Source organism: Hylobates moloch, unplaced genomic scaffold (assembly GCF_009828535.3).
Source record: "Hylobates moloch isolate HMO894 unplaced genomic scaffold, HMol_V3 SCAFFOLD_12, whole genome shotgun sequence".
Classification (NCBI taxonomy): domain Eukaryota; kingdom Metazoa; phylum Chordata; class Mammalia; order Primates; family Hylobatidae; genus Hylobates; species Hylobates moloch.
This window is the reverse complement of record NW_026652287.1, coordinates 77997524-78024449: the sequence shown is the minus strand read 5'-3', so window position 1 is coordinate 78024449 and position 26926 is coordinate 77997524. Positions and strand designations below refer to the sequence as shown.

The 26926-nt window shown below is 36.2% G+C and overlaps 1 protein-coding gene across 3 annotated transcripts in view; it reads right to left on the bottom strand.

Annotated features, from left to right (window-relative positions):
- The window catches only part of NAV3 (neuron navigator 3), a 395528-nt gene that overhangs the window by 183587 nt on the left and 185015 nt on the right, over positions 1 to 26926 (bottom strand). For all 3 annotated transcript variants that reach the window (XM_032170807.2, XM_032170808.2, XM_058425703.1), the window contains exons 8-9: positions 20295 to 21321; positions 6138 to 6253 (exon numbers count right to left, since the gene is read on the bottom strand). In XM_032170807.2, the coding sequence (XP_032026698.1) occupies positions 6138 to 6253; positions 20295 to 21321 (1143 nt within the window). The remainder of the gene's footprint in view (positions 1 to 6137; positions 6254 to 20294; positions 21322 to 26926) is intronic.

Sequence of the window (26926 nt, the reverse complement as noted above, 5' to 3'; positions counted from 1 at the left end):
CTCTCCAACAGCTTGACTTCCTGTGCTATAAATAAAAAAAATGCTTCCTTTTTTTCTTATCACTGTTACCCATAGAGGTATCTTCAGGCCTTTTTGACATTTTCAACAATATCTTTATGCCACAGAATGAAAACTAAGCAAACAAACAAAAACAAAAACCACAGTGTAATGCATATAGGTCTTGACCCAATGTGGGGCACTGTGGGGAACCTGCCATTGGCATGTCCATTCTGCACACATGCCATTATATTACCCTTTGTGGGTGTGCTTGCGTGGGGGAATCTGGGTGTGCATGGAAAAGATACATAGCAGCTAAAGGGGCTGACAGACTATTTTTTCCCCTGAGAATGCTGAATAAACTATGCTGTGCACCTGCATTTTGACTGCAATTTGTCACAGGAGGTCAGGTTTGGAATTTTCCACTCGTGGCATTATGTCACCACACAAAAATTTATGAGTTTGGGACCTTCTGAAAATTTCGGATTTTTAAATTATGGATGTTCAACCTGTGTTACAAATTTATTCTTCTTCTGTCCCTGTCCCCCCAACTCCCCGCCTGTTTTTTGGAGACAAGGTCTTGCTCTGTCACCCAGGCTTGAGTGCAGTGGCATGATCATGGCTCCTGCAGCATTGAACTTCTGAGCTTAAGCAGTCTTCTCTCTTCAGCCTCCTGAGTAGATTGGACTACATGTGTGCTATACAGCACCATGCCTGGATAATTTGAATTTTTTTTTTTTGTAGTGACAGGGTCTCACTATGTTGTCCAGGCTGGTCTTGAACTCCTGGCTTCAAGCAGTCGTCCTGCCTTGGCCTCCTAAAGTGCTACTATTCCAGGTATGAGCCACAATTCCTGGCTTTCTTCCATTTTATAATGTGCTGTTTTAAAATTCCAGCTCAACAGGGAGAGCTTCTGAACTGTAACATTACTTCTGTAGAATGCCTAAACATTTTCTTATTCATATTCTTTGATTATTCAGTGATGGCATAATGAAAAGTAAATTTTTATTTTCCATTTATATCAACCCCTTCAGTTGAGTATAATTGGTCTTAAGTTCACTGTGATTATTTCCTGAGTGCCTTCCAAAGCCAAAGATATAAGTCCTATCTTTTCTGTTTATTGTTTTCCTCTGAAAATTATTAGGTTCCTTTTTTAGTGTAGTTCTTATTTTAATGCTATATCCATTATATTAATTTCATTTTACATGCATTTATTGAGTGCTATCTATATACTAACCATCCATTGGTGATGCCACTTAATAGACAAAAGTAGAAAAAAGAAGAAGTGGCAAATTCTGGATATATTTTAAAAATGCAATTATTCTAGGGTATCTTAGTACCTTATTTCTTATAGTTAGTTCAATGTTGTGTCATCTAAATTTTTTCAGTTTCTGAATTTCTGAGAAAATACCAAGAGTTCAAGTACTGAGAAATATCCCAAAAAGCTGATTCATATACACCATTTGTTTCTGAGTGCAAATAGAAAACAATACTGCTGGAGCCAACAAGATACTATAATGAATAGAATATCAGGACATCAGGTGTGAGGCATTAAAAAGGAGCCATGAATAAGTCTAAGGTTTCAGGCTTGGGCAACTGGAAGGATGAAATTCTTATTAATCAAAATGGAGAAGACTTGGGTAAAGAGTTTTCGAGGGGTACAACTTTTTAGGTTAATATCAGAGGTTCAGTTTGGGATATATCATGTTTGAAATGTCTATGAGATATTCAAGTGAAAAGATTGTGTTGGCAATTGGATATTTGAGTCCAGAGTTCCAGGGAGAGAACTAGAGTAGAGAGAGACATTGGTAAGCCATCAGAATATAGATGAAATTTAAAGCCATGAGATAATATCAATGTTAAATCACATTTATAGGTAGAGAACCCTAGAAGCAGATACCTGGATCATTTAAATCATAAGAAATCATCAAGAAAAAAGTATAACTAGAAAAGGAAACCAAGAAGGAACAGTAAGGTTTGAGGAAAACAGAGGGGATATATGACCCTGAAAATCAAGTATCTTAGTCCATTTGTGATGCTATAAAGGACTATCTGGGTAATTTACGAAGAAAAGAGGTTTATTTGGCTCATTGTTCTTTAGGCTGTACAAGAAGCTGCTTCCAGCATCTGCTTCTGGTGAAGACTTCAGACTGCTTCCACTCACAGTGAAAGGCAAAGGGGAGCTGTTGTGCAGAGATCATATGGTGAGAGCATAAACAAGAGAAAGTGAAGGTGCCAGGTTACTTTTAACAACCAGTTTCTGTGGGACCTAACAGTGAAAATTCACTCACTCCCAGGAGAATGGCACCAAGCCATTCATGAGGAATCTGCCCCTGGGATCCAAACACCTCCCATGAGGCCCCACCTACAACATTGGAGATCAAATTTCTTTTTCTTTTTCTTTTTTTTTTTTGAGATGGAGTCTAGCTCTGTCACCCAGGCTGGAGTGCAGTGGTGCGATCTCGGCTCACTGCAATCTCTGCCTCCCAGGTTCAAGCGATTCTCCTGCCTCAGCCTCCCAAGTATCTGGGACTACAGGTGTCTGCCACCACAACCAGCTAATTTTTGTATTTTTAGTAAAGACGAGGTTTCACTGTGTTGGCCAGGCTGGTTTCAAACTCCCGATTTCATTACCTGCCCCCCTCGGTCTCCCAAAGTGCTAGAATTACAAGCGTGAGCCACCATGCCCGACCAAGGGGATCAAATTTCAACATGAGAATTGGTGAGACCAAACAAAAACTGTATCCAAACTACAGCATCAAGGAAGAAACCTTCTTAGAAGAGGACAAATAGTTGCTGCGAGGTGAAATAAGATAAGGCCTGAGACCTGAGCCTTGGATTTGGCCATGTTGACATTAGTGGTGACTTCAATAAGAGCAGTTCCAGTGGAGAAGTGAGGCTAAAAGCCTAAGAGACTGTGATTGAACCCTGCTCTTTTTACAGCATGCCATAAGAGGAGATAAATCACAACAGTACTTGAGGACAAATTTGGGGTCAAGGGAAGTTGTTTTTTTTTTTTTTTTTTTTGAGACGGAGTCTTGGTCTGTCTCCCAGTCTGGAGTGCAGTGGCGCGATCTCGGCTCACTGCAAGCTCTGCCTCCCAGGTTCATGCCATTCTCCAGTCTCAACCTCCCGAGTAGCTGGGACTACAGGCGCCCGCCACCACGCCTGGCTATTTTTTTGTATTTTTAGTAGAGACAGCATTTCACCATGTTAGCCAGGATGGTCTCGATCTCCTGACCTTGTGATCTGCCCGCCTTGGCCTCCCAAAGCGCTGGGATTACAGGTGTGAGCCACTGCGCCCGGCCAGGAAGTTGTTTTTTTAAAATTAAGGTTGGAGAAATGATAGTATGCTATGGCCTAAAATAAGTGATTTGGTTGGGAGGGAGCTATTAAAGAGAAGAGAGAGTAATCTAAGTAAAAGCAGAGTAAATAGGTATTAAGTGGGTATATATGTTTTACTTGGGTAGATGTGATGACAGGGGTTCATGAACTTTTCTTTGTGCTTCACTTGTTTAAGTGAAGTATACATCCAGGTCATCAGTTAAGAGAAAGGATGGGACCAGTGATGTCGGACATTTGAGAAAAAAAGGTATACAGAATAGACTGACTGCCAGGAGCATTACATAGTCACTTGAGGTTGGAGGTCATGAATGTAAAGTGAGCCGCATTGACATGCGATGTGTTTTCTCCTGGTTCATTCATTGTTGGTATAGAATAGGTGGAGATTTAAATGTAACCAGGTCATGATTTCATCAAATGAGTACAATTAAGTGAGAGAGAGGCAATGGAGTCAGAGTATATAAAAATAAAAATACATTCACTCATTACAGGAATTTAGCTGACTAAGGAGAGAAGAAAAATATGCAGAGGTTGGTGAAGAACAGTAAAAAGTGGTAGGATCAATGAATTGGAAATCCTAGTGGAATCATTGCTGGAGTCAGAGAACAAAGGAAGAATACTGAAATGATAGGAGAATGTGACCAGTGAGAGTGCAGTGCATGAAAGTGAGGTCATAGAGAAGTAGTAGTTTCTGATGGTGCCTAGATCTAGGGTATGATGATGAGAATAAGTAGCTCAGGAGGGACTGCAAGACAAAATTATGGGAGGAGAGGTCAAGGTGTTACAAAGAACACCCACGTAGATACTAAAATCACTAAAAATTAAGGCAGAAATGGTAAGAGAGTAATAGTGACCCATAAACCAAAATCTTAAAATGATGAAGATATGTAATCTAATTTCTCTGTGATAGTCATCTTGTCACTGGCCTGCTCATATTTCCTCATCTAAATTTCTTCAATTATATACTCAATTTATAACTTACTAACCGCAAATAATATCACAATTTTTCCAGGAAATCTCAAGTTAGTAATGAGAGACATTTTCACTATCCCACTATAGCCTGCATTTAAACAGATGACAGTGAGATTGACATAATTAGATAAGTCTCATTATACCATTTATTTTCTGTTTTCTTTCTTTTACTGAATTCCTATCAAAATCCTAGACTGAAAACTATGATTTTATGTAAATAATTGATTATTGCTGCAAAATGATATTATGCTCTCTGATAAACCCATTAAATTATTACATTAATTGCTAGTTTATATTCTATTAAAAATCAGAATGTTAAAAGGAAATATCAACTGGAAAAATGAAAAAGTGATAAAAGGGTAGACAATAAGAAAGTGGAGAAAAACATCAAATATAGACTATTTATTCAATCAGATATACTGTGATATATTAGTTTCTGAAAACAGTGTTCCTTTGTGAAATTAACATAAAATTGCAATTCAAACTCTACTAAATTCATTTATCCTACAGATTTGAGCTCTAGTGCTTAACATGCATATCGAGGACATTTATGTATAAATATATGAGACATACACATCTTCATGCCATGCTAATTTTACAAAACATCTGGTCATAGTAGACACATAGCATTATTTTGACCATGGTACTACCCAGAGTTAATGGAAAGTCAACACATCCCCTGCGTATTTGAAAAATCTACAATTACTAGCCCTATATCTATGTCTTGGCATTACCATTTCTACCCCTACCTAGTACTGGCCTTTGTTGTCATCTGCATATGAAACCTCTGACACCTAATGTTATCAACTAATGCTGATTCCAAAATGTACCCTTGGGATGTTGTTCTGTAATTGTTGTCAATATCCACTGCAGGATGCTGTAGTCACGTCTAATGCTTGCCAAATGTTTTTCAGGTCTGCTGAAGTGGGGAAGTTTCTTAACCCCCAAATTTGTGATAAAGTCACTTGAGCTTCTTAGCAATACTTATACTTTGAGTCTTTGGAGTACACAGTAATTTTTTAAAATTAAATAATTTTAATTTTAAAGTTTTCTTCATTTGAACTTAGCTGTGAATACACAAGGCTTGGGCCAGAGATTTCCTGGAACAACAGACATACCACTACTTTCATGCGTTATTGTACTTAGGAGCAGATAAAGTACTCTTTACTCTCTCACCCTTTAGGGGCAATATATTTTGCTAGGAGGTTACTTGGTTCCTCACGAATATAGATCTATATGTAATGAAATTAAACTAAATGCCTTCCATATATGCTTAGGCTTACCTGGACCCTAGAGAAAACACTGTGCTCAAGCTGAGCATCCCGTTTTATACACACCAAAAACCTGATAGTTGTGTCTGGGATATGTATTATTTTTTTCTCACATCATCTATATATAATAAAATACTTTCCTTTTCAGAGTTTTTTAGAATGGTCATTTGAAACCGCCCTGTAGAAATGTTTTAAATCATACAGAATTGATGACAGAGCAGGCTGCATTAGCCATGGAGAATATACATGGCCAATCATTAGTTTATTTTCAATCTCCAAATGTATTATCCAGATTTTCTCTGATTTTATTCAACTTGATTGAGGGCAAAATGACTTAAAGTCTTCACTTCTGAAAGGACTACCATTACTTTTACAGTAACAAAGAGATCGTCCTAAGCAGAACAGCCAAATAGCTAACAATCTTTGAAGCATGAGATGTATATAGTCCATTTTTGCATTAAAAACAGTATACCACATATATGATTTAATAAAAAGTCTTATGGAGAGAATACAGAAATTCCTAGGTTTGACCTATGCATCGATGAGGTCACTTACCAGATATCTCCTCCAGGCACTGCTTAGCAGTCTTACTATATGATAAGTCCATCTTTGTAGGACTGGTACAGGAGTCAGCTGATGGTAAAGCAGTACCTTCATTTTCTGAATGTGCCCTGAAATTAACCATGAAAATAGAAAGAAATAGCAATTATAGTCACTAGTCACTCATCAAAGTAGAAGTTCTACAAGAAATATTAATTACAAATTTTCCATCAAGGTAAGTATTTCTTTATGACTGGAATGTTCCAGAGCTGTCTATGTATAGGAGAACTGTGTTATTTTTCATATACAACTTAAGTGGGAGTGAGATGTGGAATTAGATTTCTTAGGCTTGTCTAAATTTGGAAGCTTATAACTACCAATAGTTTATTATAATTTGGGGGCAAAATATTTTAAAAGATCCAATTTCTTTTGCTATTTTAGAGGAAATATGGCCAAACTACATTTTTTGTGAGAATAGTGAAAGTATTAAAATCACACCTAAAATTCTTTTTTTAAACAAAACTTCTATAAAATATATTCTAAAATATGTGTAAAAATAAAAAATAATCTTGTTCTAGGCTATATACATCATGATAATGACTTAATTACCAAAGATTTCAGAGGAATTAAAGTCAACCAGAAACAAATTCTCATTCTTACAATTACCTTTCACATCATCTGTTTCACATTTGTCTATGTATGTACATGGGTATGTATTTTTGTGTGTGGTTAACTTGTAAAGAGTCTCTAATTAAATGAAAAGCACTCAACAAAGGTCCTGAATACTTTTGATATTCTAATGATACTTCAAGCACGTTTCTTCCCTTTATGCACAGGTAAATATTTTAAGATGTGCTTTCTATTTGATGCAGCTTCAAAATCGATGTATATTTGACACAAACTAGCACACATTTTAAATATTCACAGCATGAACTACTAAGACACAGAAGGAGGCAAGCCAATACAGGATTGCACACTGGACTGTGTTCTTTAGAGACATCTCATTTGCCTTACTTCTACCCTTTTATTTCTGGTAGTAGGTGTGGGCCATGACAAGTGATCTTTCAATATTTACTACTTTAAGAATATTTACAAATAATGTTCATATGTGAATAAAAATGTATTATATTTTTGAATCAATGCTTAATTAACATTTTGCTTTTCATCTAAATTTGAGTTTCAAGAGAAAAAATGTAATCATTGATATTAGAAATAGTCAATATTTAACTGACAGGCCTAGAAACTTAAAAGTTCACTTAGGTTTTAAGAAAGTATGGAAAACTACAAGTTGTCTATATTGATATATGTGTTATATATGTGAATTAATATATGAAAGAAAGAACTATGCAAGAAAGAAACTTTCCTATACAAAGTTGTGCCTTGGCTTCCAATAATTTCTGACAGACTGTTCCTATTTTATTCTAGCTTAAAACTGAATATAAAGAGCATAAACAAATTAAGAAAGAAAATGTACTATTTAAGTGATAGGATATATACCATTAAGGCCAGAAAAAAAACCTCAAAGTAGCTAAATTTAAAAGATATTTCAGTCTTCCAATCATTTGGTATCTTGGCAGCATTTAGAACAGCAGCCCATTCCTTCCTTTATCAAATTGTCCTACCTTGGCTTCTATGGCAAAAATTCTCCAGTGTGTTTCCCATTTTCTCTGGATTCTACTTTATTCTATTGTTTTCCTTTACATAATCATTAAATGTTTTGGTTCTTGGTAGTAGAAAAAGAAGTGGGGATACAAAGAACAGAAATGGGAGTTCAGCAAAGGAATATTCTATTCTTCTTCCAGTTTTTGTCTATAGTCTCTCTAGATGATCTCAATCATATTCATTGTATTGGTTATTATTATTTATGCCTGAATTCTAAAACTCTAACTCTAACCCAGCACTTTACTCTGAATTCCCGATGTATATAAAGACTGTTTAATTGACATTTCTTCTTGGTTGTCACACAAATACGTCAAACCCATCATTTATAGAACTGAAGTCATCATATTTCATTAACAAACCTGGTCCTGATTCATGGAGCCCTCTGGTGAAAACTTTATGGAACTTACAAGGTCTTGCATGGTTGGGTCCCATGCAACCCATGGGATGATGGTCTCCAGCATCACCTCACACAAGACTCCTCTCTCCTCTCTCTACTGTGGCCACAAGAGTCTTCTACCCACTTTCCATAGCTTCCTACCCAAACAGGGTCTTTACACTTGATTATTTTCCTCCCCACTTCATCCAGTTGGTTCCTTCCCTCCAAGTCTTAGCTCAAGTGACTATTTCTTAAAAATTCCTCCCTAATTTCACTGATCAGGCAAAGTCTCCAATTATAAGCACTTAGTATTCCCTGGACCTATCTTTTCAGCACTTCATACTCTTGTGATATGAGATTAATGTAATTAATTGATTAATGTTTAACTCCCAGACTAGACCCTATTCTCCATGTTTGAACTCACCATTGTATCCCCAGTGTCCAGTCTTGTATCAGAATACGTTTCAGTCAACAAATCTTTTATAAATATATGAATAAATAATATTAGCCATAATAGTAAAACAAAATTATTGGTGGGTAAAACATATGCAAGAAAGAGTAGCATATGTGTAAATATACTGAGTTTGAGTGTAAAACTTGGCCCCATCACTAATCAGTTATTAACTCATGTGATGTTGGCAAGTTACTTCACCTCTCTGAACTTGTTTGTTCATCTGTAAAAATAAGAAAAAATGCCTGCCTTGCAAAATAATTGTGAAATCAACTGTTATTACAAAAGGACTGGAAATACATTCTCTCTCGTGAAATTCTGGTCAATATTAAAAGAGCAAATATATCTGCTCTTTGTGTAGCCTGTTTCTTTCTCTTCTGGACCCCAATTTCTCGCATATCCCCCATCTACTGACAGTCCCTCCCCATTCGTTTCTAAAGTCTACTAAAGTCTGTTCTTCCACCTGGCTTCATCTATTGTGGGCCACTCTACCCCTTGCTGAACTCTCCCTTAACCTATTGTCTCTGAACAAAGGGAAAAACAATCCTCTGAAGTGTTCTAAGGATTTTTATTACTTGCTGAAGAAGTTTAAATGGAGAGTAAGTAGTGAAACTGTGGACCTCAGGGAAAGCTGACTGGCTGCCTGCGAAGTGTCACAGAGACACAGTACCTTGTTGAACTGGCTGGGAGCCAGGGTTGACCTCTAGTCCTGCAGACTTTGTATTCACAGATTCATCTTTTAGAAACTGAGTCACATTAAGCATTTCACTGAAATATTTGTCTAAAGCCCACTGCTAATTGGTTCTTATGAGAACAAGACCAACAACTGTCACAGGAGCAAGAATGTTTGTGGCCATGTTAGTTAAAAAGGATTCTATCTCCGTCTAAGAAAGTCTGGAGTAAAAGAAAACTTGGAATGTATTTTAGCAGTATAGTTTTTGCTCTACTAAAAGCAAACAGCTCTTAAAAAGAATTCTTCAGAAGCTGACTTACAGCTATCTTCCTCAACATGTAAGACTTAATTCCATTGGTTAAGTTCCCACTCCCCCTGTCTGAGACATGCTTTTCAAAAAAGTGTATTCCTACTTGTGACAGCTCAGTCTTGTCTTGGAAGCCTTTTTAAAATTTTTGTTAATGTGGCAGTGCATATTTTTGGCAGACTCACTTTTTTATGTCTTTTAGTTTAAGTCACAAGAGACTCTTATTTACCTTAAGTTTTCTGGTGTATTTCTCATCAAATTCCCTACATGAGTGATCTACATTAGCATTAATAAGGAAACAGATTGATCAATGAAAGAAAGGAGCATGGTGAAAGTAAACTTCAAATCACTGTAAAAAGGACTTAGAAGTCATCCTTGGTTTATATTCACATGTAAATGGGACCAGAAATGTCTACTGATGTTACAAGCCATCCGTTTCTCTAGTATTTCCACCTCATAATTTGTTATGGCAAAATTAGATTTTAACTCCAGTCTATAGAGGATCAATCAATGCCAACTGGTAAAGATGTACCGTTTATGCAAATGATCAAAGAAGTTAAGTTAAATCTCTGAAGACTCACAACATACCCTCTATTTTTATGCATGATTCGTACCAGTTAAATAAAAATATTTGAGTTGATTCATGAAATAATTTATAAAGACTTTAGAATCAAGAGTGTTTTCTAATCAGAAAGTACATTTTGACAGATATAGTGAATATTGCAGTGGCACATTCACTGTTTCCCCATAAATTGATAATGCATTCTCTTCCTATTAACTGGAAAAAGGAAAAATATGTATCATAATATTCCTTCAAAATATTCAGCAACATGGTCCTATGTAGACAATCTTACTGTGCATTTACAACATGGTCATCATGTTATGAGTAACTATTGAAACTATAAGATATAGCATTGCAAAAACAGTTTATTTGGATTTCTTTTATTTATTTACTTTCTGAGATAGGGTCTCACTCTGTCACCCTGGCTGGAGCGCACTAGAGCAACCATAGCTTACTTCCGCTTTGACCTTCCCGGCTCAAGAGAGGCTCTCACCTCAGCCTCCAGAGTATAATTTATTTAGAATTCTAATAAGCCAGGTCCTTCATCTGTTACTGAGAGTTGTAGTAATTAAAAATCATGATACCAGTGATCACCATGAGAGCTATTACCTGTTTTTGTGCACTTAATATGTGCCAAGTGTGGTGCTTAGTATTTTCCTAGAGCCTATCACTCAAAATTCACAACAATCTTGCAATGTAGGGGCTGCAGATAAAGAAATTAAGACATCTAGAGATCAAATAAGTTGCCCTAGGTAACAATCTAGTAGATGCTTAACCAGTACTTGAATCTGGCTACCTGTAAATGTTGATCTATTAACTACTACCTTACAGTTTAACTCCATCAAAATGCCTCTGAACTAAGTATTTTATTGCATTTGAGATTCCCTTAGCTAACAGACAGCTCAGTCACTCAGTCGTTAAATGTGACATATCCACTGGTCTAACCTAAATGTTATTCTTTATGTACTGATCATTAAAAGGAACTCAGTAATAAATCCTAGACGCTATCAAACCTCTAATCTTTAATGTCATAAACATGAATATTTGCATATTGATTTATATTCAAGAAATATTTCCCCCTGTGGATCCATCTTGATATAGATATGGTCAAAAAATGTAGACATGAGTAGAACTGATTTGAGTCAGAAACATTAACTAATGGTATTGTAATTCCCGTTTATAACCCCAACAAAAAAGAAAGAAAAGCACATATCTTTCAAAAACCAGTAATGTGCTTGCTTTCCTATTTTCTTCATTCTGGAAAGGCAGACAGGTGACAGCCAGGGCCAAGGCCAGGAAACTGTTGGGGTGAACAGAAGTCTAGTGTGGATGGAAGATTTACTCGATTCAGGGGAGTTGAGCAAATAAGAAAACATGTTGAGAATAATGAGAGCCAAGTTTCTCATGGTTGACAAAAGGAGGCACAAGTATGGAAAGAAAAATAAACTCTGTGGTGTTGAGCTGGAATTGGAGGTATTACGGATGTATGTATATGTGAATAATCACATTGAATTATAATAAGTCATATATATAATATCAAAATAAATGATTCAACGTATGTGTATGTATGTGTGTATATACATACATATATTTCTTGGTTTTGACCACCAAGAAAACCTAGGAGCAATGAGATCTTGGTTTCTAAAATCACTCTATACAAAAAGACATACAAGTTCCTTAAAGAAAAGAATAGGATCTAAAGCCAAGTTAGGGAATGTGCAAGATGAGCTTAGAACACCTTGAGCCATAAAGAAAGAAAATTCACAAAGAGTGATAGGGCATTTGGAAAGGAGACACAGCCAGCTTGAAGGGGCTCCCAGTGGCCAAATCTTGGAAAATTAAGCATCAAAGTAAGTTGTGATTGTAATGAATTATAAGAAATACAGTAGAAATCTATTTGTCCATATAATTTAAATAGATAGAATGATCATGGGGAGAAAATATATCTCTTTCTTAAAGTAGAATGCCAGAGAGCAAATGCAGAAGACAGGATGGAATTAGAAAACCAGTTGTTATTTACAATAGCACATTATTAATTCAGGCAACAAAGCTCAATGGATGCTAAAACTTGTGGGTGAAAGTAGATAAAAAATTGCATTTTTACACACAGTCTCAAAATATCTTCCCACAAAAATACCTATTACATACAACTGGAGACAAATTCACTTAGAATATAAAACTGTGGCAGATATTATCTTAATCAAGCAATCAAATTCAACACAACCAAAATGGAAGATATTGATATTCATATCATGAAACACCCAATGAAATGCAACGGGAAAAACACAGTATCATTTCGATGACATTCCAGACAAAAAATACATTTAATATGTATCAAATAATGAGGAACTATATGACAAACCCAAATTAGAAACATTATGTAAAATGCCTAGCCATCAATTTATCAATATCATGAAAGTCAGGGAAAGGTTAAAAGATTGTTCCAGATTGAGGGATATTCGGAAGATGTGACAACTACTAGGTGCAATATTTATCCTGAATTACTAAAAGTGACCATTTTTGGCGAAACTTGGTGAAATATGAATAAGTTCTCTGAGTGCTCTGGGAGAGGTGTAATGAGAGTCACTTGCACAATTCTTGCAAATTTTCTGTAAGATTAAAATTGTTTCCAAAAACATAACATAAAATATGACGAGAAGGAACAACAATGGCTTGGTTAGGCAATCTTGCCATGAACCTTGTAATCAAGCACAGAAAAGGTAGTTTGTGAATCTTTCTGCCGGGAAAATGGCGGCTCGTGGTAGTATTCTACACAAAAGTGCCTCTTCTAGCAGTGTGTCCATATTCCATCCTAAAAGTACTGCTGTGAGAGGAAATGTAAATCACTACCTGACGTGCGGATACATATCAAACCTAGCAAAAGACAAGCTGGCAAGCCAAGCATTCAATAAGCTTTAGTTTTTACTGAGAGCCAATTATGCCCAGTTCACATAAAACCATTACTGTGGTATATTATGTAGAAGGAGCTTCAGGGCTTACAAAAGCATTACCTGAATGATGGTTAAAGGCTTCACATTTCAATCTTTGTAAACTCACAGTTCCTCCTCCTCCTCACTGTACTGGCTCGACAAATAAGCCAAACTTAAAACCTTGTGAGTAAGCACTTTCAAAACTAATGTTTTGCATTCTTTGCCTTTTGGAAAATAGCATATTAAAATGTCAATTTCCCTGTCACATCCTAGGCAAATCTATAGTCCCACAGAAATATTTTATAATAAAAATCTCTTCTGAGAATCCATGGTGTGGTTGTATAAAGTACAGCATATTATATCAAAAGAAGGAAAAACTCTAAATTCAGATTTTCTTGGCCTAATTTTACAAGTCAAGTGTTAATAGAGGGTCTCTGCTTACATTTAATTAATGGGCTTAAGAAGTATGATACTTTTCTCCTTATGAATAGTGCCTTGCCTTATCTAAGGGTTAGGTATTTTTCTTTTTTGAGAACTGCTCAAAACCCTGGTTCTGCTCTCTTTGCCTCTACATGTTTGCTTTATGTCCAATGCATTGTTTCCTTGGCATTTACTACAAATGGTCAGAAAAGAAAGAATGTAGACTTCAAAACAGCATGTTATAAATCTGGGTAAGCGTTATTTTAAAACTTTGTTGGAGGCTTCTAAAGAGACAGGTTTAGGGAAAACACACAGGTCTCCCTTTTCTCCATAATTAACCAATTACTATATTATTTTGTTTAACATGTCCTTGACAGCATGTAGAATATAGTTGTGACGTAATTAACACAAAAGCAATGGAAGAAAAATGACATATGGGAAAAAGGGAGGTATTTTTTGAAAATCTGAAGGATGTAAGGTAACAGTTTTTGAACTCCAGGCAAGAAAAACAGGTTCAAATAATATAGCTCGGGATGGACACCAAGAAAGAGAAGGAACAATAAAAAAGGAGTTTTAAAAAAACAGAATGAAAAAACTGTATGGTTCTCCTTTCTCTTCTTTTCTTCCAATAACTGGAGCCTCCTTTGAGATTTAACAAACCTACCTAAGAAATTCAGTAAATTGCTCCTTCATCTATACATTTAACCTGGTTCATCCTACTCTGACCTCTCCCACAAACAATCCATTTTACATACTGAAGAAAGAATAACTTTTCTGATCATGCTTTCCACACACATGCTCATGTGCATGCATGCACACATGTATGCACACACACATATACATACATAAAGTCCAAGTTTCTGACATTCAAGAATTTCTACTACAACCAGGCTCCAATCAATCTTCAATGTTCAAGAGAAACTGACCTACTTGCCGACCACCCTACGTATCTTGTATTGACTTCGTTTATGTGGTTCCTTCAGCCTTATGTTTCCCTCCCTGTCCCCCTCATCTCTGCATTACCAAATCCTACTTATCTTTCTGGACTCAGTTCAAGTGCCACTTTCCCTGATTCCAATAGCTAAAAGTAACTTTTCACTTTTTTGAAGCCTCAGTATAACAAATCTAGTTCACTCCTGGGGAGCTTTACACTTCCAGCTGCATTTTGTTGTTCTCTTTGAGCTTGCCCCTTGTCTACCACATTGTGGATGATAAAAAGCAAATGACATAGGACGTATGATTTTTCACTCAATTCTTGATGTCTCATGCATAAGAGATATTTAGTAGGTAGTTGTTGAAAGAAGATAAAAAATAAGTGGATGAATGTGCTGAAGAGAAGGTATGGTTTAATTCTTTAAATATTTTAAAGCTGTTTGTATTTCAGTTAAACTCTCCCATTTATAGGAAGTGAGAGACTTCAGAATTTTTTTTTTTTGTTCCAGTGTACATTTTTGGCAGGTTTGAAAATTCTTCTATAGCAAGTGATTCTAACACAGGATGACAGTGTTTCATTCAACAATTTTTATTTGGTATCTACTGCAGGTAGCCTCTGTACTGGGCAATTATGCTACTAAATAAGAAACACAAGACTCTTAATTTCAATGAACTTACATTACATTAGGAGGTGGCTGAAATCACACCAGTTAATAAGTAAACAAGAAAAGAACAGATAGTAATAAACTGTATAAACAAAATACAAGAGGATGATTAAACAGAATTCTGAGAAGGCACATAATATATATTCCCCTGGAGTAGGTGGTTGGAGATGGCTGGAGATCAGCAGAGCTCTAATAACAAGACAGGCCTGCAGTGATCTAGAAGACTGTTGTTACAGCCATAAATGAACATATATGCCAAAGTTATGTTCTAAAGCAACATAGGTTGGTTTGTTGAGAAGGAGGATGAAGGCTGAGATACAATGTGCTGGGGGAAGGGGGGACTGCATGTGGCTGTGGGGATCAATTGTGAACAGGGTACTAGATTACTTAGAACCTGGAGGGTCACGGTGCAATGTTTGAGTTTTTTTTTTTAATGTAATGGAAATCTAATAGATGGCTTCATTAATTAGAATAAGATATATGATTTACGCTTTTAGAAGGTCAAAATGCCAGCTGTGTGAAGGATGTTACTGCAAAAAGCCCAGAGTGGAAGCTGGGAGACTCACTGGAAACTAGATGAGAATTGGTGGTGATATGGCTTAGATCAGGAGACAAGGGCTGGAAACGGAAAGAAAGTCTGATTGAGGGTATGTTTCAGAAGAAGGGTTGGGAAGACTAGCTGAAAATTTGATGTATGGAGAAGGGGTCATTGAAAGAGAAAAACAAAATTCAAATTATTTCCATTTCTTTTCTTCTTTAGTCTCTGATATGGTTTGGCTCTGTGTCCCTACACAAATCTCACCTCCAATTGTAATCTGAATTGTAATCCCCATGTGTAGAGGGAGGGACCTGGTGGGAGGTGATGGGACCAAGGGAGCAGTTTCCCCCATGCTGTTCTCCTGATAGTGAGTGAGTTCTCATGAGATCTGATGCTTTAAAAGTGTATGGCAGTTTCCCATGTCCTCTCTTTCTCGCCTGCTTCCATGTAAGACGTGCCTTGCTTCCTCTTCGTCTTCCACCTTAATTGTTAGTTTCCTGAGGCCTCCGCAGCCATGCGGAACTGTGAGCCAATTAAACCTCTTTTCTTTATAAATTATCCAGTCTCAGGAATTTCTTTATAGCAGTGTGAAAACTGACTAATACAGTCTCTCATTCATATAATTACAAATTCTAACCATTAGTGTTTATAGCAGTTCCAGTTACTAGTATTTGCATAGCAGCTCACAATTTACCTATTATTTTTTCCCATCTTGCCTGGATTAGAAAATTGTAGGATATCAAATTTGGATGATAGCACAACATTCTTCCCTCCTTGTGACAAACTCTAACTCATATTTTATGTCTTACCCTTATCTTAACTTCTTGGTGATGCATTAGTTGACTCCATTTTGTCAGATTTGTAAAAAACCCTCTTTTTTTTCTACATTAATTGTGTATGTTACATACACTTCCATAACAGTAATGGTTTAATATTTTTGATGATATTATTCTTACTACCCTTAGTAGACTGAGCTCCCAGAAGGCAGAGATTTTTTTTAAAAAATCTTTGTATCTTCTGTTACACAGTATTTGTAGAATGAGGGATGAGTACATAAGTGAAAAAGTATGCAGCAATTTCCCTTTGCCTAAACTGTAATAACTGGTCACTTTGCCACTTTTTAAATACTTCAGACGGTCATCTTAACACTATAAAAAGCAGCCTATTCCAATTTCAGGTAGCTCTAGTTATCAGGAACTTCTTAAACCAAAATAAAATATTTTCTTTAATTCTTGACATTTTGTCTTAGTTATATCTATTTGATAAATGAATAAGAATAACAGCAAATTTGAAACTACTTTATCACTCTGTAGAGATAATTGAATTACTGAAACTATGTACAGAATAATTTATATTAGATAGGAAGTTAGGCTAATAGGAAATCTATTAACTTCCAGAATCCACATTATATTTATAGAACTCTGAATATCCAGTTTGTGACAAAGAGTACTATGAAGCATATAGCAGAGTCTCAGAAGGAGTAAGTACTAACCTAGGATTGAGCTGAGAAAAAAAGTCACCATCAGCCATCAATCTTCCCATTATATAAAAGTTACTTAATTATCTTTACATATCATATATGTGCATCTGTATACATTTATATAATTTATACTAATTAACAGCAATTACCATTTTCAATTGTAAATGAGTTCTGATTGAGAATTTTGCAAGTGTACTACTGGCATTTTCCTAACCAGAATTTTCTCAGTAACAATACCTCTTATTTCTGTCACGTAGATAGAACTGATAAGCAAAGCAAATTTCTACTAGCTTTATGATCTTAAGAGATTATTACTATTCTGACTTAATATCTCTGCTTCTTCATTTCTGGAAAATGGGGGGTAACATTCTTTCTCATGAGTTCATGATGAAGTTTAAATGAGAAAATTCACATATATTTTGTGACACAAAGATTTTCACTAAGCAAGCACTCAATAAATGATAATACCAACATAAAAGAGTAAATTATTAGTATTATTTCATCAAATGATTAGCACCTCCAAAAATAATTGTCAGGGATTTTATAGGAGGGATTCTTACATGGGGATAGAACAGTGAAAGTCAGAAAGAACATAAAAGGTTACATAATCCAAATGTCATGACTCTATAAACAAGCTTTTACTGAAAGTTGAAAAGAATGAATGTTAACCACTCTGCCTTTTGAGGATTTACTATTATTTGTAAAATTGTTCTGCATTGATTTAAAATCTTTGAATGAATATTACTTTATATATAGACTTCGATGTGAAATTTTATGAGACAGTTTTAATTTATTTATTTATTGTAGAAACAGGGTCTTGCTCTGGTGTACAGGCTGGTCTCAAAGTCCTGGCCTCAAGTCATCCTCCCACCTTGGCCTCCCAAAATGCTGGGATTATAGGATGAGCCACCATGCCAGCCATGGTTTTATTTATTTTTAACTATCTTATATTGTTGATAATAATAAAAGTAATTACTGATATTCATGTAATTTACTCAAAATCTGGCTGTGTGCTGTTTCTGAACAATGGCAACCACCATCACAAGATGCTGTTTCTGAACAATGGCAACCACCATCACAAGATGCTGTTTCTGAACAATGGCAACCACCATCACAAGATGCTGTTTCTGAACAATGGTAGAGTAAGACATGTTCTATCGCCCCCTCTTTTTTTTTTGAGTTTCCCTCTTGTTGCCCAGGCTGCGGTGCAACTGCACGATCTCAGCTCACTGCAACCTCTGCCTCCTGGGTTCAAGCGATTCTCCTCCTGCCTCAGCCTCTCTAATGCCTTTTTTTCTTAGCTACTTGGCTATATTGCCTCACTTTTATAGTCTTGTTGTTAAAGAGGTCAAACAGAAACTCAAAGAGTTTCTCAAAGAACTCATCAGGGTCACACAGCGGATCTACACTGTAACTTCTAAGCTGTGCTGCTGTGCTGCTTCCTGTTTTTGATATTTAAAAGTTACATTTTCAAATGGAAACCACTAAATTTGTTTCCACTGGATATTTTATTGCAAACAATTTTTTTAAAAGCTTGTTGCTACTTACAGAAAGAAGCCTACTAAATTAGCAGTTCTAGATTTACAATTTCCTATGAAATTCACTTGTGATTTTTTGAAAGGATTGATGTTTTTACAGAATATATTTGTAATCCACAAGGGTGCTGAGTATGACATATTTAAAACTTCATGATTTTTTTTCTCACATTTTTGAAATGTGGATCATGATTTTGACATCTTAAATTCTGCTTTGTCAAATAGGGACCCTGGAGTCAGAAGGAGCTGCAGACTGTCTTCTGATCCAAATACAAGTATTTTAAATGAGTTAGTACTACTGAAGTCAGAATAGCAACATTCAATTGTAATGTCCCAAGAGCTTAAATGTAATAATTATAATAATTTTGTTTTGCTGAGTGTATAAAACCTCAGAAAAAAAACACTTAGGTTCCTCATTGAGAAAAAAATAAATCAGTATAAACTGCTTTATTTTAAAAACTTTTATATTAAAAAAACTTAATAAAATTTTAAACTATATAGTTTTGACCCTTTCTTAATTATAGTGGGTCCTGCTTCCTATTCATAAAATTTTCTTTCTGTAGTTAAATTGCCAACCTGCCCGAAGGAGGGACAAAGCAGACATTATTGCTCCTCAGGCCGTCTCCTTACCAACCAAGCAGTGAATAAACTGGGGACACAGCAGTTACTGACATATCTCTAATCGATTAAAACAAATCACAGAACAACAGGCAAAGTGTTGTCTTTACCATTTGGGTGGTAGGATGCATATTTTAAAATGCATAATAATGCATTTAAAAATTTTATATTGTGTATTTCAATGCCTACAAAATAAGAATGCAAAGTAAAATAAATAATAAATAAATAAAAGGTAAAAAAAAAAAAACAAATCAGTAATACAGCCCAAATAAGTAATACAAATTATATATGTAACCCCTTTTACCTAGAAACCTATGCCTTGCTGTGGGAAATTAATATAAAATTTACATTGAGAAAGTAATACCTTATAAATAACATTTGAAGAACATTTGCAACACATCAGGATATACAGTAAACATGTTATATGCATGACTGCTGTTAATAGTCTCAACTCTACAAAGTAGTGCATGGTTCCTATTTGACAGCTGAAGAAAATGAGACTAAAGAATGTTAAATAACTTGCCCAATGTCTTATAGCTGAAAAGTGGCAGAACTAGGAATGAAATCCGCAACTTTATCATTTCAGAGGCTGCCTCTTTAACCATTATGGTATACTTTCTCCCAAAGATGACAACAAAAATAACCGTAAACTATGTAAAAGTGAGAATTATTTTAAAAGTCTGCTGCTAGTAATAGAAACAGTATAGTAGTAGCAATAATATGAATAAACACAAGAGAAAGTTGTGGCATCTGGTTTCTAGCTGGCTTTTGATAACAAGTAGTTTAATTTTTGAAGGTCTCAATTTCTGAGAGGGAATGAGAGAGGGAATAAAACTAGATCCTACTGGAAGTTTTTTTCCAGACTAAGATTCCGCACTAAATTCTAGGCCTCTATCTTTAGCATGAAACATTACTCCAAAATGACGACATAAAGCACCACTTTATCAGCCTTCCCTATTACACTCTGAGTATGTAGGCCTGTAAATATATTTACAACTGTGGATAAGCGGAGGCCACCTTACCTGTAAATGAATGGTGCCACTGTTGCAGTATTCGGGTGGCTATGTTGCTGCTGTTGAGGGAGTTGGACAGCACCATTTCCTGTGCTCTGCCCACTGCTTTGTGCCACTGTCATGGTGCAGGAACCAGAAGGAGGAGCTTGGCCAGCTTCCCTTCCTTCCAAAGGGGCAGGACAACTAGATGCACTTGCTTTCTCCATGGTTATAGGCTTAGATAAGGACTGGGAAGGGCTCCCCTTGGTAGTCCTGAATTTCTCAGACTCTTTGCTTGCTGTGCTGCCAGGTGAAATGGTTTGCTTTGCTGTTGGAACTTTAGAGCCTGGTTTTGGAATACCACTGGACGATGGAATTAAGCTTTCCTTCTTAGCTGCTGTTGTCTTGCTGCCCTTAGGGATCAAGCTTGCAATTTTGGAGGTCTTTTTTGGAGCCATCTCTGTCACCTGATCCTTCTCTTCCTTGATTGTTTTTTCAGTGCAAACTTTATTTTTGTCCCTGTTCTTTTCTTCTTTTTCCTTTGGCTGTAGCAAAGACTTTTTATTGCTGAGATTTTTGCTTCCAGCTTTTGGAGGGGCCAACTTAGGTGACACTTTGGGACTGCTATTTGTTGAGCCACCACTATTCAGACCACTGTTAAAACCTTCCATTTCACCAGATTCAGAAAAGGCATCATCATCCTTCCCACCATCACTAGTTCCTGAACTGGAAGGCTGCGGGGGGCGTAAAGCAGTCCGGGCATTGACTAGCTTGAATTTCTCAAGCATGGATTTCTGTCCTGAGGGAGCAGTTTTGACCCCTTCTGAGACAGGTGGCTTCATTCTGTCTGAAGATGGTGTGGGTGAGGTGGCTGGACTTGACTGCTTTACAGTCAACATGGTGGAGGTGGCACTGTGTTTGACATTCATGGACTTGCTGCGCCAGGGCTTGCTGGCACTTGGAGAAGGGATGGCAGAGGCAGGAGGCTGCCCAGAAGTGCTGGGAGGCTGCACATTACCATTTACACCTGAAGACGATTGAGGTCCTTTGGAGGAATCTGGACATTGTTTAGAAGAAAAATAAAGAAAAGGCGATTAATCTTGATCATTTATATTACATCATTGAGAACTTCCAAACTATCGATGGATAGAAGTCTCTCTCCTCTGAACTGAAAAGAGACCGTGGCATCAATCACTTCTCTGAGGTGATTTTTTTTTTCTTTTTTTTTTTTTTTTTTTTTACCCCATATTTCAAAAATGTAGAGTGTTTGAGAGGCATTGATTCTGGGGCGGGGGCGGTGGGGTTCCCTATCTGAGGGACTCCTCAGATAGGGGTCCCTTGTTCACCATCCTCCGTGAAATCAATATCCCGCACAAAAGTGCTACTCTCCTCGCTCCGGGCCTACAACACTTGGGGGTAGCTATAGTGAGCTGTATCCAGCATCTGGTTCTTGCCTCACGGCCATGGCCCCTAAAATCACCCACACGTTCCCCTTAAATAAGACATTATGATGGATCACGGGTCTATCACCCTATTAACCAGTCACGGGAGCTCTCCATGCATTTGGTATTGTGGGGTGGGGGAAGGGGGGAGGGATAGCATTAGGAGATACACCTAATGCTAAATGACGAGTTAATGGGTGCAGCACACCAACATGTCACATGTATACATATGTAACTAACCTGCACGTTGTGCACATGTACCCTAAAACTTAAAGTATAATAAAAAATAATAATAAAAAATGTGCTTTATTTTCCCCTCTGAAATTACTCTTACCCAAATAAATTTGCTAGTCACAGATATCCAAAGATGAATAAAACACTATCCCTCCTCTAAGCAATTCTCCGTGTTCTTTTTCAACCACCACTGTAGCCCATACTTGTAAATGGATATTCCACCTTGCCCTATAAAAATATGTTGTATAACGAATGTTGAAAATTGGCTTAAGCTACTGGGAGTTTAGCTAATTGTTTAGTTCATTTTTACCGGATTAAATATGCTTATAACTTATAATTTAGCTTTTTGTTAATTTTAATTTGTATATTATTGAAATTTATGCTTCTACAGATCAGATAATCTACTAAGCAATCTACATCTATTTATCTTTATAATAATCCTACAAGGTTTGTATTCATATTATTATCCCTATTTTACAGATAAAGCAACTGAGGCAAGGAGAGGCTAACTTCTTCATGGTCAGACAGTCTGTATTTGAACTGATTTCAGAGACTCTGGTCTTAACCAGCACACCTACAGCTTCCCATAATGATCAGAATAAATCAAGCTACTTTTTAAGAGTTATAGGAAAAGAAATCCATCTGTCATATAAGTATTTGATAATGCACTAGTGTTTGTTTACATTCCACTTGGAAGGCACATTATGATGTGAATCTTTAGATGACTGCTCTAGTATAATTAATGCTTGATTACAGTCCTATTTTTAAGAAGACCAAACTAAATTAAAGGAAGGATTTTACAATATCATATAGAATAAAGAAAAAGAACTGAGCTTAGAGTTAAAAGACCTCCATCCAAGTGTTCACATTTGGAAACTGTGTAATTCTGGTCAAGTCATTTATCTTAAGTTTAATCAGCCATGAATGCCTCCCTCTTTCTTCCTCGGTTTTTGGGGATGAAGGGATGATTGAATTAGACATTTAAGTGGTACTGTAAACATATAGATATTGAAAAATAAATGCAAATCTTATTTTGATGAAATGCTTAATGAAATGTTACATAAAGATATTATTTTAATACTATTCAGGAATTGGAGCTCATTCCATTTTATTAAATACTTATAAATAAAAAACTACAATGCTTTTATTTTTAAATGTCTTCTTTAAAAAAAAGTCAGAACACATGATAAACCATATGTAATCAAGCCAATTGGTACAGAATACTAGTCTTAACTCATTTTTCACAAAAAGAAATTGACATACAACAGAAGGAAAGAACAAAGAAGTTAGAGATGGAAAAGAAGTCAAATGGTTACATGAATTTTTGTGTGTTAGGTTTTATTTTCTAAAAAATGAAGTGTGCCTAAAATAACATAGTTGATATTTGAAATTGATATTAACAATAAAATATTGTACACAAACACATTTATATTAAATTTTCATAAACAAATTGGTAGACTAACAATAACTTCTAATTCTTACTACCCCTCTGCAGTTCCTCATTTCAATTAGCAAAGACTAATACTAATAGTATAATACAAGACTGAGCCTATATATTCTATATTTCAATCTTGCCATTCACTGAAAAGTGGAAATGCTTATAAATTTTAAAGCATATAATGAGAAATTGATCTTTTAAAAATATTCATGTAAAGTCTACTTGTGCTCATGTTTGGAATATTTATGAAAATTCATTAGATTCATACACAGACACTAAGGTGTTCTAAAAAACAGTGGATATATTCAAGTGGATATATAATCAGTGGACTGATTCAAGACCAATCCAACAAGCTTCAAAACATTCAATTACTCAAATACATTCACTTTCTGTGAATGGATTCCAATATTTTGCTTATTATCTATGTTACAAGTACAAATAATTTCAAGATTATTTCACCAACATATCCCTTTCAGAGACTAATAATATTTCCTCATAATTTAAATGATTCTTAGTAGCAGATAGAGTACACTGACTACCGACAGGTAGAAGCACCTTATTCATCAGGTGTCAGCTGCGACCTTACTTCCTCAGGGGGAAAAAAATTACTCCCACACCCACCTTTGACCCCCACAGCATCGAGTCTGAATTAGATGGCTCTTCTACTTTCTCCCATAGCTTACCATTCCCTGCATTATAGTCATTATCACTCTACTGTAACTGCCTATTGCCTCCACAATGCTGTGCATTCCATGAAAGCAAAGACCATGCCTGTATTAATGTTTTATACCATGTATATAGCACCCACTACATGGCAGGCACTGAAGTAAGTGTCTAACATGTGTTAACTCAATTAATCCTCCCAACAACAGCATGAAGTTTCCATTATTTCCCCTATTTTAGGTGTGAAAAAAATGAGGCACAAAGAGGTTAAGTAATCTGACCAAGGTTATGCAATTGAGCACTGAACTTTGCATGAATTCTAAGTTAATCCTATCAACCACCATTTTTTATTATTATTTTTTATTATACTTTAAGTTTTAGGGTACATGTGCACAACGTGCAGGTTAGTTACATATGTATACATGTGACATGTTGGTGTGCTGCACCCATTAACTCGTCATTTAGCATTAAGTATATCTTCTAATGCTATCCCTCCCCCCTCCCCCCACCCCACAACAGGCCCCGGTGTGTGATGTTCCCCTTCCTGTGTCCATGTGTTCTCATTGTTCAATTCCCACCTATGAGTGAGAACATGTGATGTTTGGTTTTTTGTCCTTGTGATAGTTTGCTGAGAATGATGGTTTCCAGCTTCATCCATGTCCCTACAAAGGACATGAACTGATCCTTTTTTATGGCTGCATAGAATTCCATGGTGTATATGTGCCATATTTTCTTAATCCAGTCTATTGTTGTTGGACATTTGGCTTGGTTCCAAGTCTTTGCTATTGTGAATAGTGCCACAAGAAACATATGTGTGCATGTGTCTTTATAGCAGCATGATTTATAATCCTTTGGGTATATATCCAGTAATGGGATTGCTGGGTCAAATGGTATTTCTAGTTCTAGATCCCTGAGGAATCGCCACACTGACAATCTACTCATCTGACAAAGGGCTAATATCCAGAATCTACAATGAACTCAAACAAATTTACAAGAAAAAAAAACAAACAACCCCATCAAAAAGTGGGCAAAGGATATGAACAGACACTTCTCAAAAGAAGACATTTATGCAGCCAAAAGACACATGAAAAAATGCTCATCATCACTGGCCATCAGAGAAATGCAAATCAAAACCACAGTGAGATACCATCTCACACCAGTTAGAATGGCGATCATTAAAAAGTCAGGAAACAACAGGTGCTGGAGAGGATATGGAGATATAGGAACACTTTTACACTGTTGGTGGGACTGTAAACTAGTTCAACCACCATATTATATTATTCCTCAAATGCAGATGGGTAAGTTCAATGGTTTACCAATTACAACATTCCCTTGAATATAGAAACATAGAAAATAGTAACTATCCAATTAATGCCCTGAATAGAATTATATTAAATGAACTTTGTTTCTCAGGTACCCAGATTCAATTAGAATCTAAGAATTTTTCCTCCAAACAAAATGAATTTTCTCAGGTTCAATGAACTGTGTACATGCCTGTCCACTTCCTACAGTGAACACGTTTTCCTGATTTTTGTTGAACATATATGGATAATTTTCTACTATTTCCAGGAAAATTAATGTTATTCAGTTCCTACTGTTTATGGAACATGAATCTAGGCACATCATCTGTTAATATTTAGAGTGACTACTCTATTTAAGACATTCCAAGACACATTATAATCTTGTAGGAGGGAAATAAATAGAGTCATAAAAGATAAATGCCACTGTATATATTAAATGTCAGGTGAGTGTCATGTGGGAAGGAAAACGGTAGAGAAGATCAGAGTTGCAAGGGCTCATAGAGAGCTGCAGAATAAGATTAAAACAGATGGTATAAGAGAGGTGTATAGGCTTTTGAGCCAGAAGAACATTTACACATATTTTTGGGGAGCTATATAAAAATTTATTCTATTTTTTAACATTTAAAAATTACATATATATGGACAAAGAGTTGGAGAGAAACATAGTCCCCAAAATCAAAGCCTATTCTGCTGGATGTATTGTTAAGCAGAACATGATGACATCCTATTGAAATCATCCTTACTCACATTGATCTTAAAAGCCATTTGTGGCTGAGCACAGTAGCTCCTGCCTATAATCCCAGCAATTTGGGAGGCCAACTTGGGTGGATCACTTGAGGCCAGGAGTTTGAGACAAGCCTGGCCAACATGACGAAACCCTATCTCTACTAAAAATACAAAATTAGCTAGGCATGGTGGCGCACACCTGTAATCCTAGCTACTCAGGAGGGTGAGGCATCAGAATTGCTTGAACTCGGGAAGCAGAGGTTGCAGTGAGCTGAGATCTCACTGCTGCCCTCCAGCCTGGATGACAGAGCAAGACTCTGTCTCAAAAAAAAGTTATTTATGATATTTCATATTCTATAATGAATATAATATGAATAATTATTACAAATATAATTATGCTAACTGACATTTTATTGAAGGTTCTTTAACTGCATTATTTCACAACAGCGCATTGAAGTGGGAAGGGCTCATATTCCTAATTCACATTTGTAGAAACCAGAGCTTGGTAAGCTTCATTCAATGATTTAGGTACCTAATGAGGAGTGTATGGTGGAGCTAGGCTTTGACCCCACATCTTGTCACTCTACAGCCCAAGCTCTATAATTTTCTTGGAATGTCAAACATTCTAAGTGTTTATCACAGTCGTTCTCAAAACTTTAATGTGCACACATGACACTTGGGAATCCTGTTAAATGCACATTGTGATTCAGCAGGTCTGCAGTGGGCCCTGAGGCTCTGCATTGCCAACAATCTTCTGGATGATGCCGGTGCTGCTCACACACAAATCATACTTTGAGTAGCAAGGGTTGAGCAGACTCACAAATTCTGAAAACTGTTGGCCTTTTCAGTTTTAAAGGG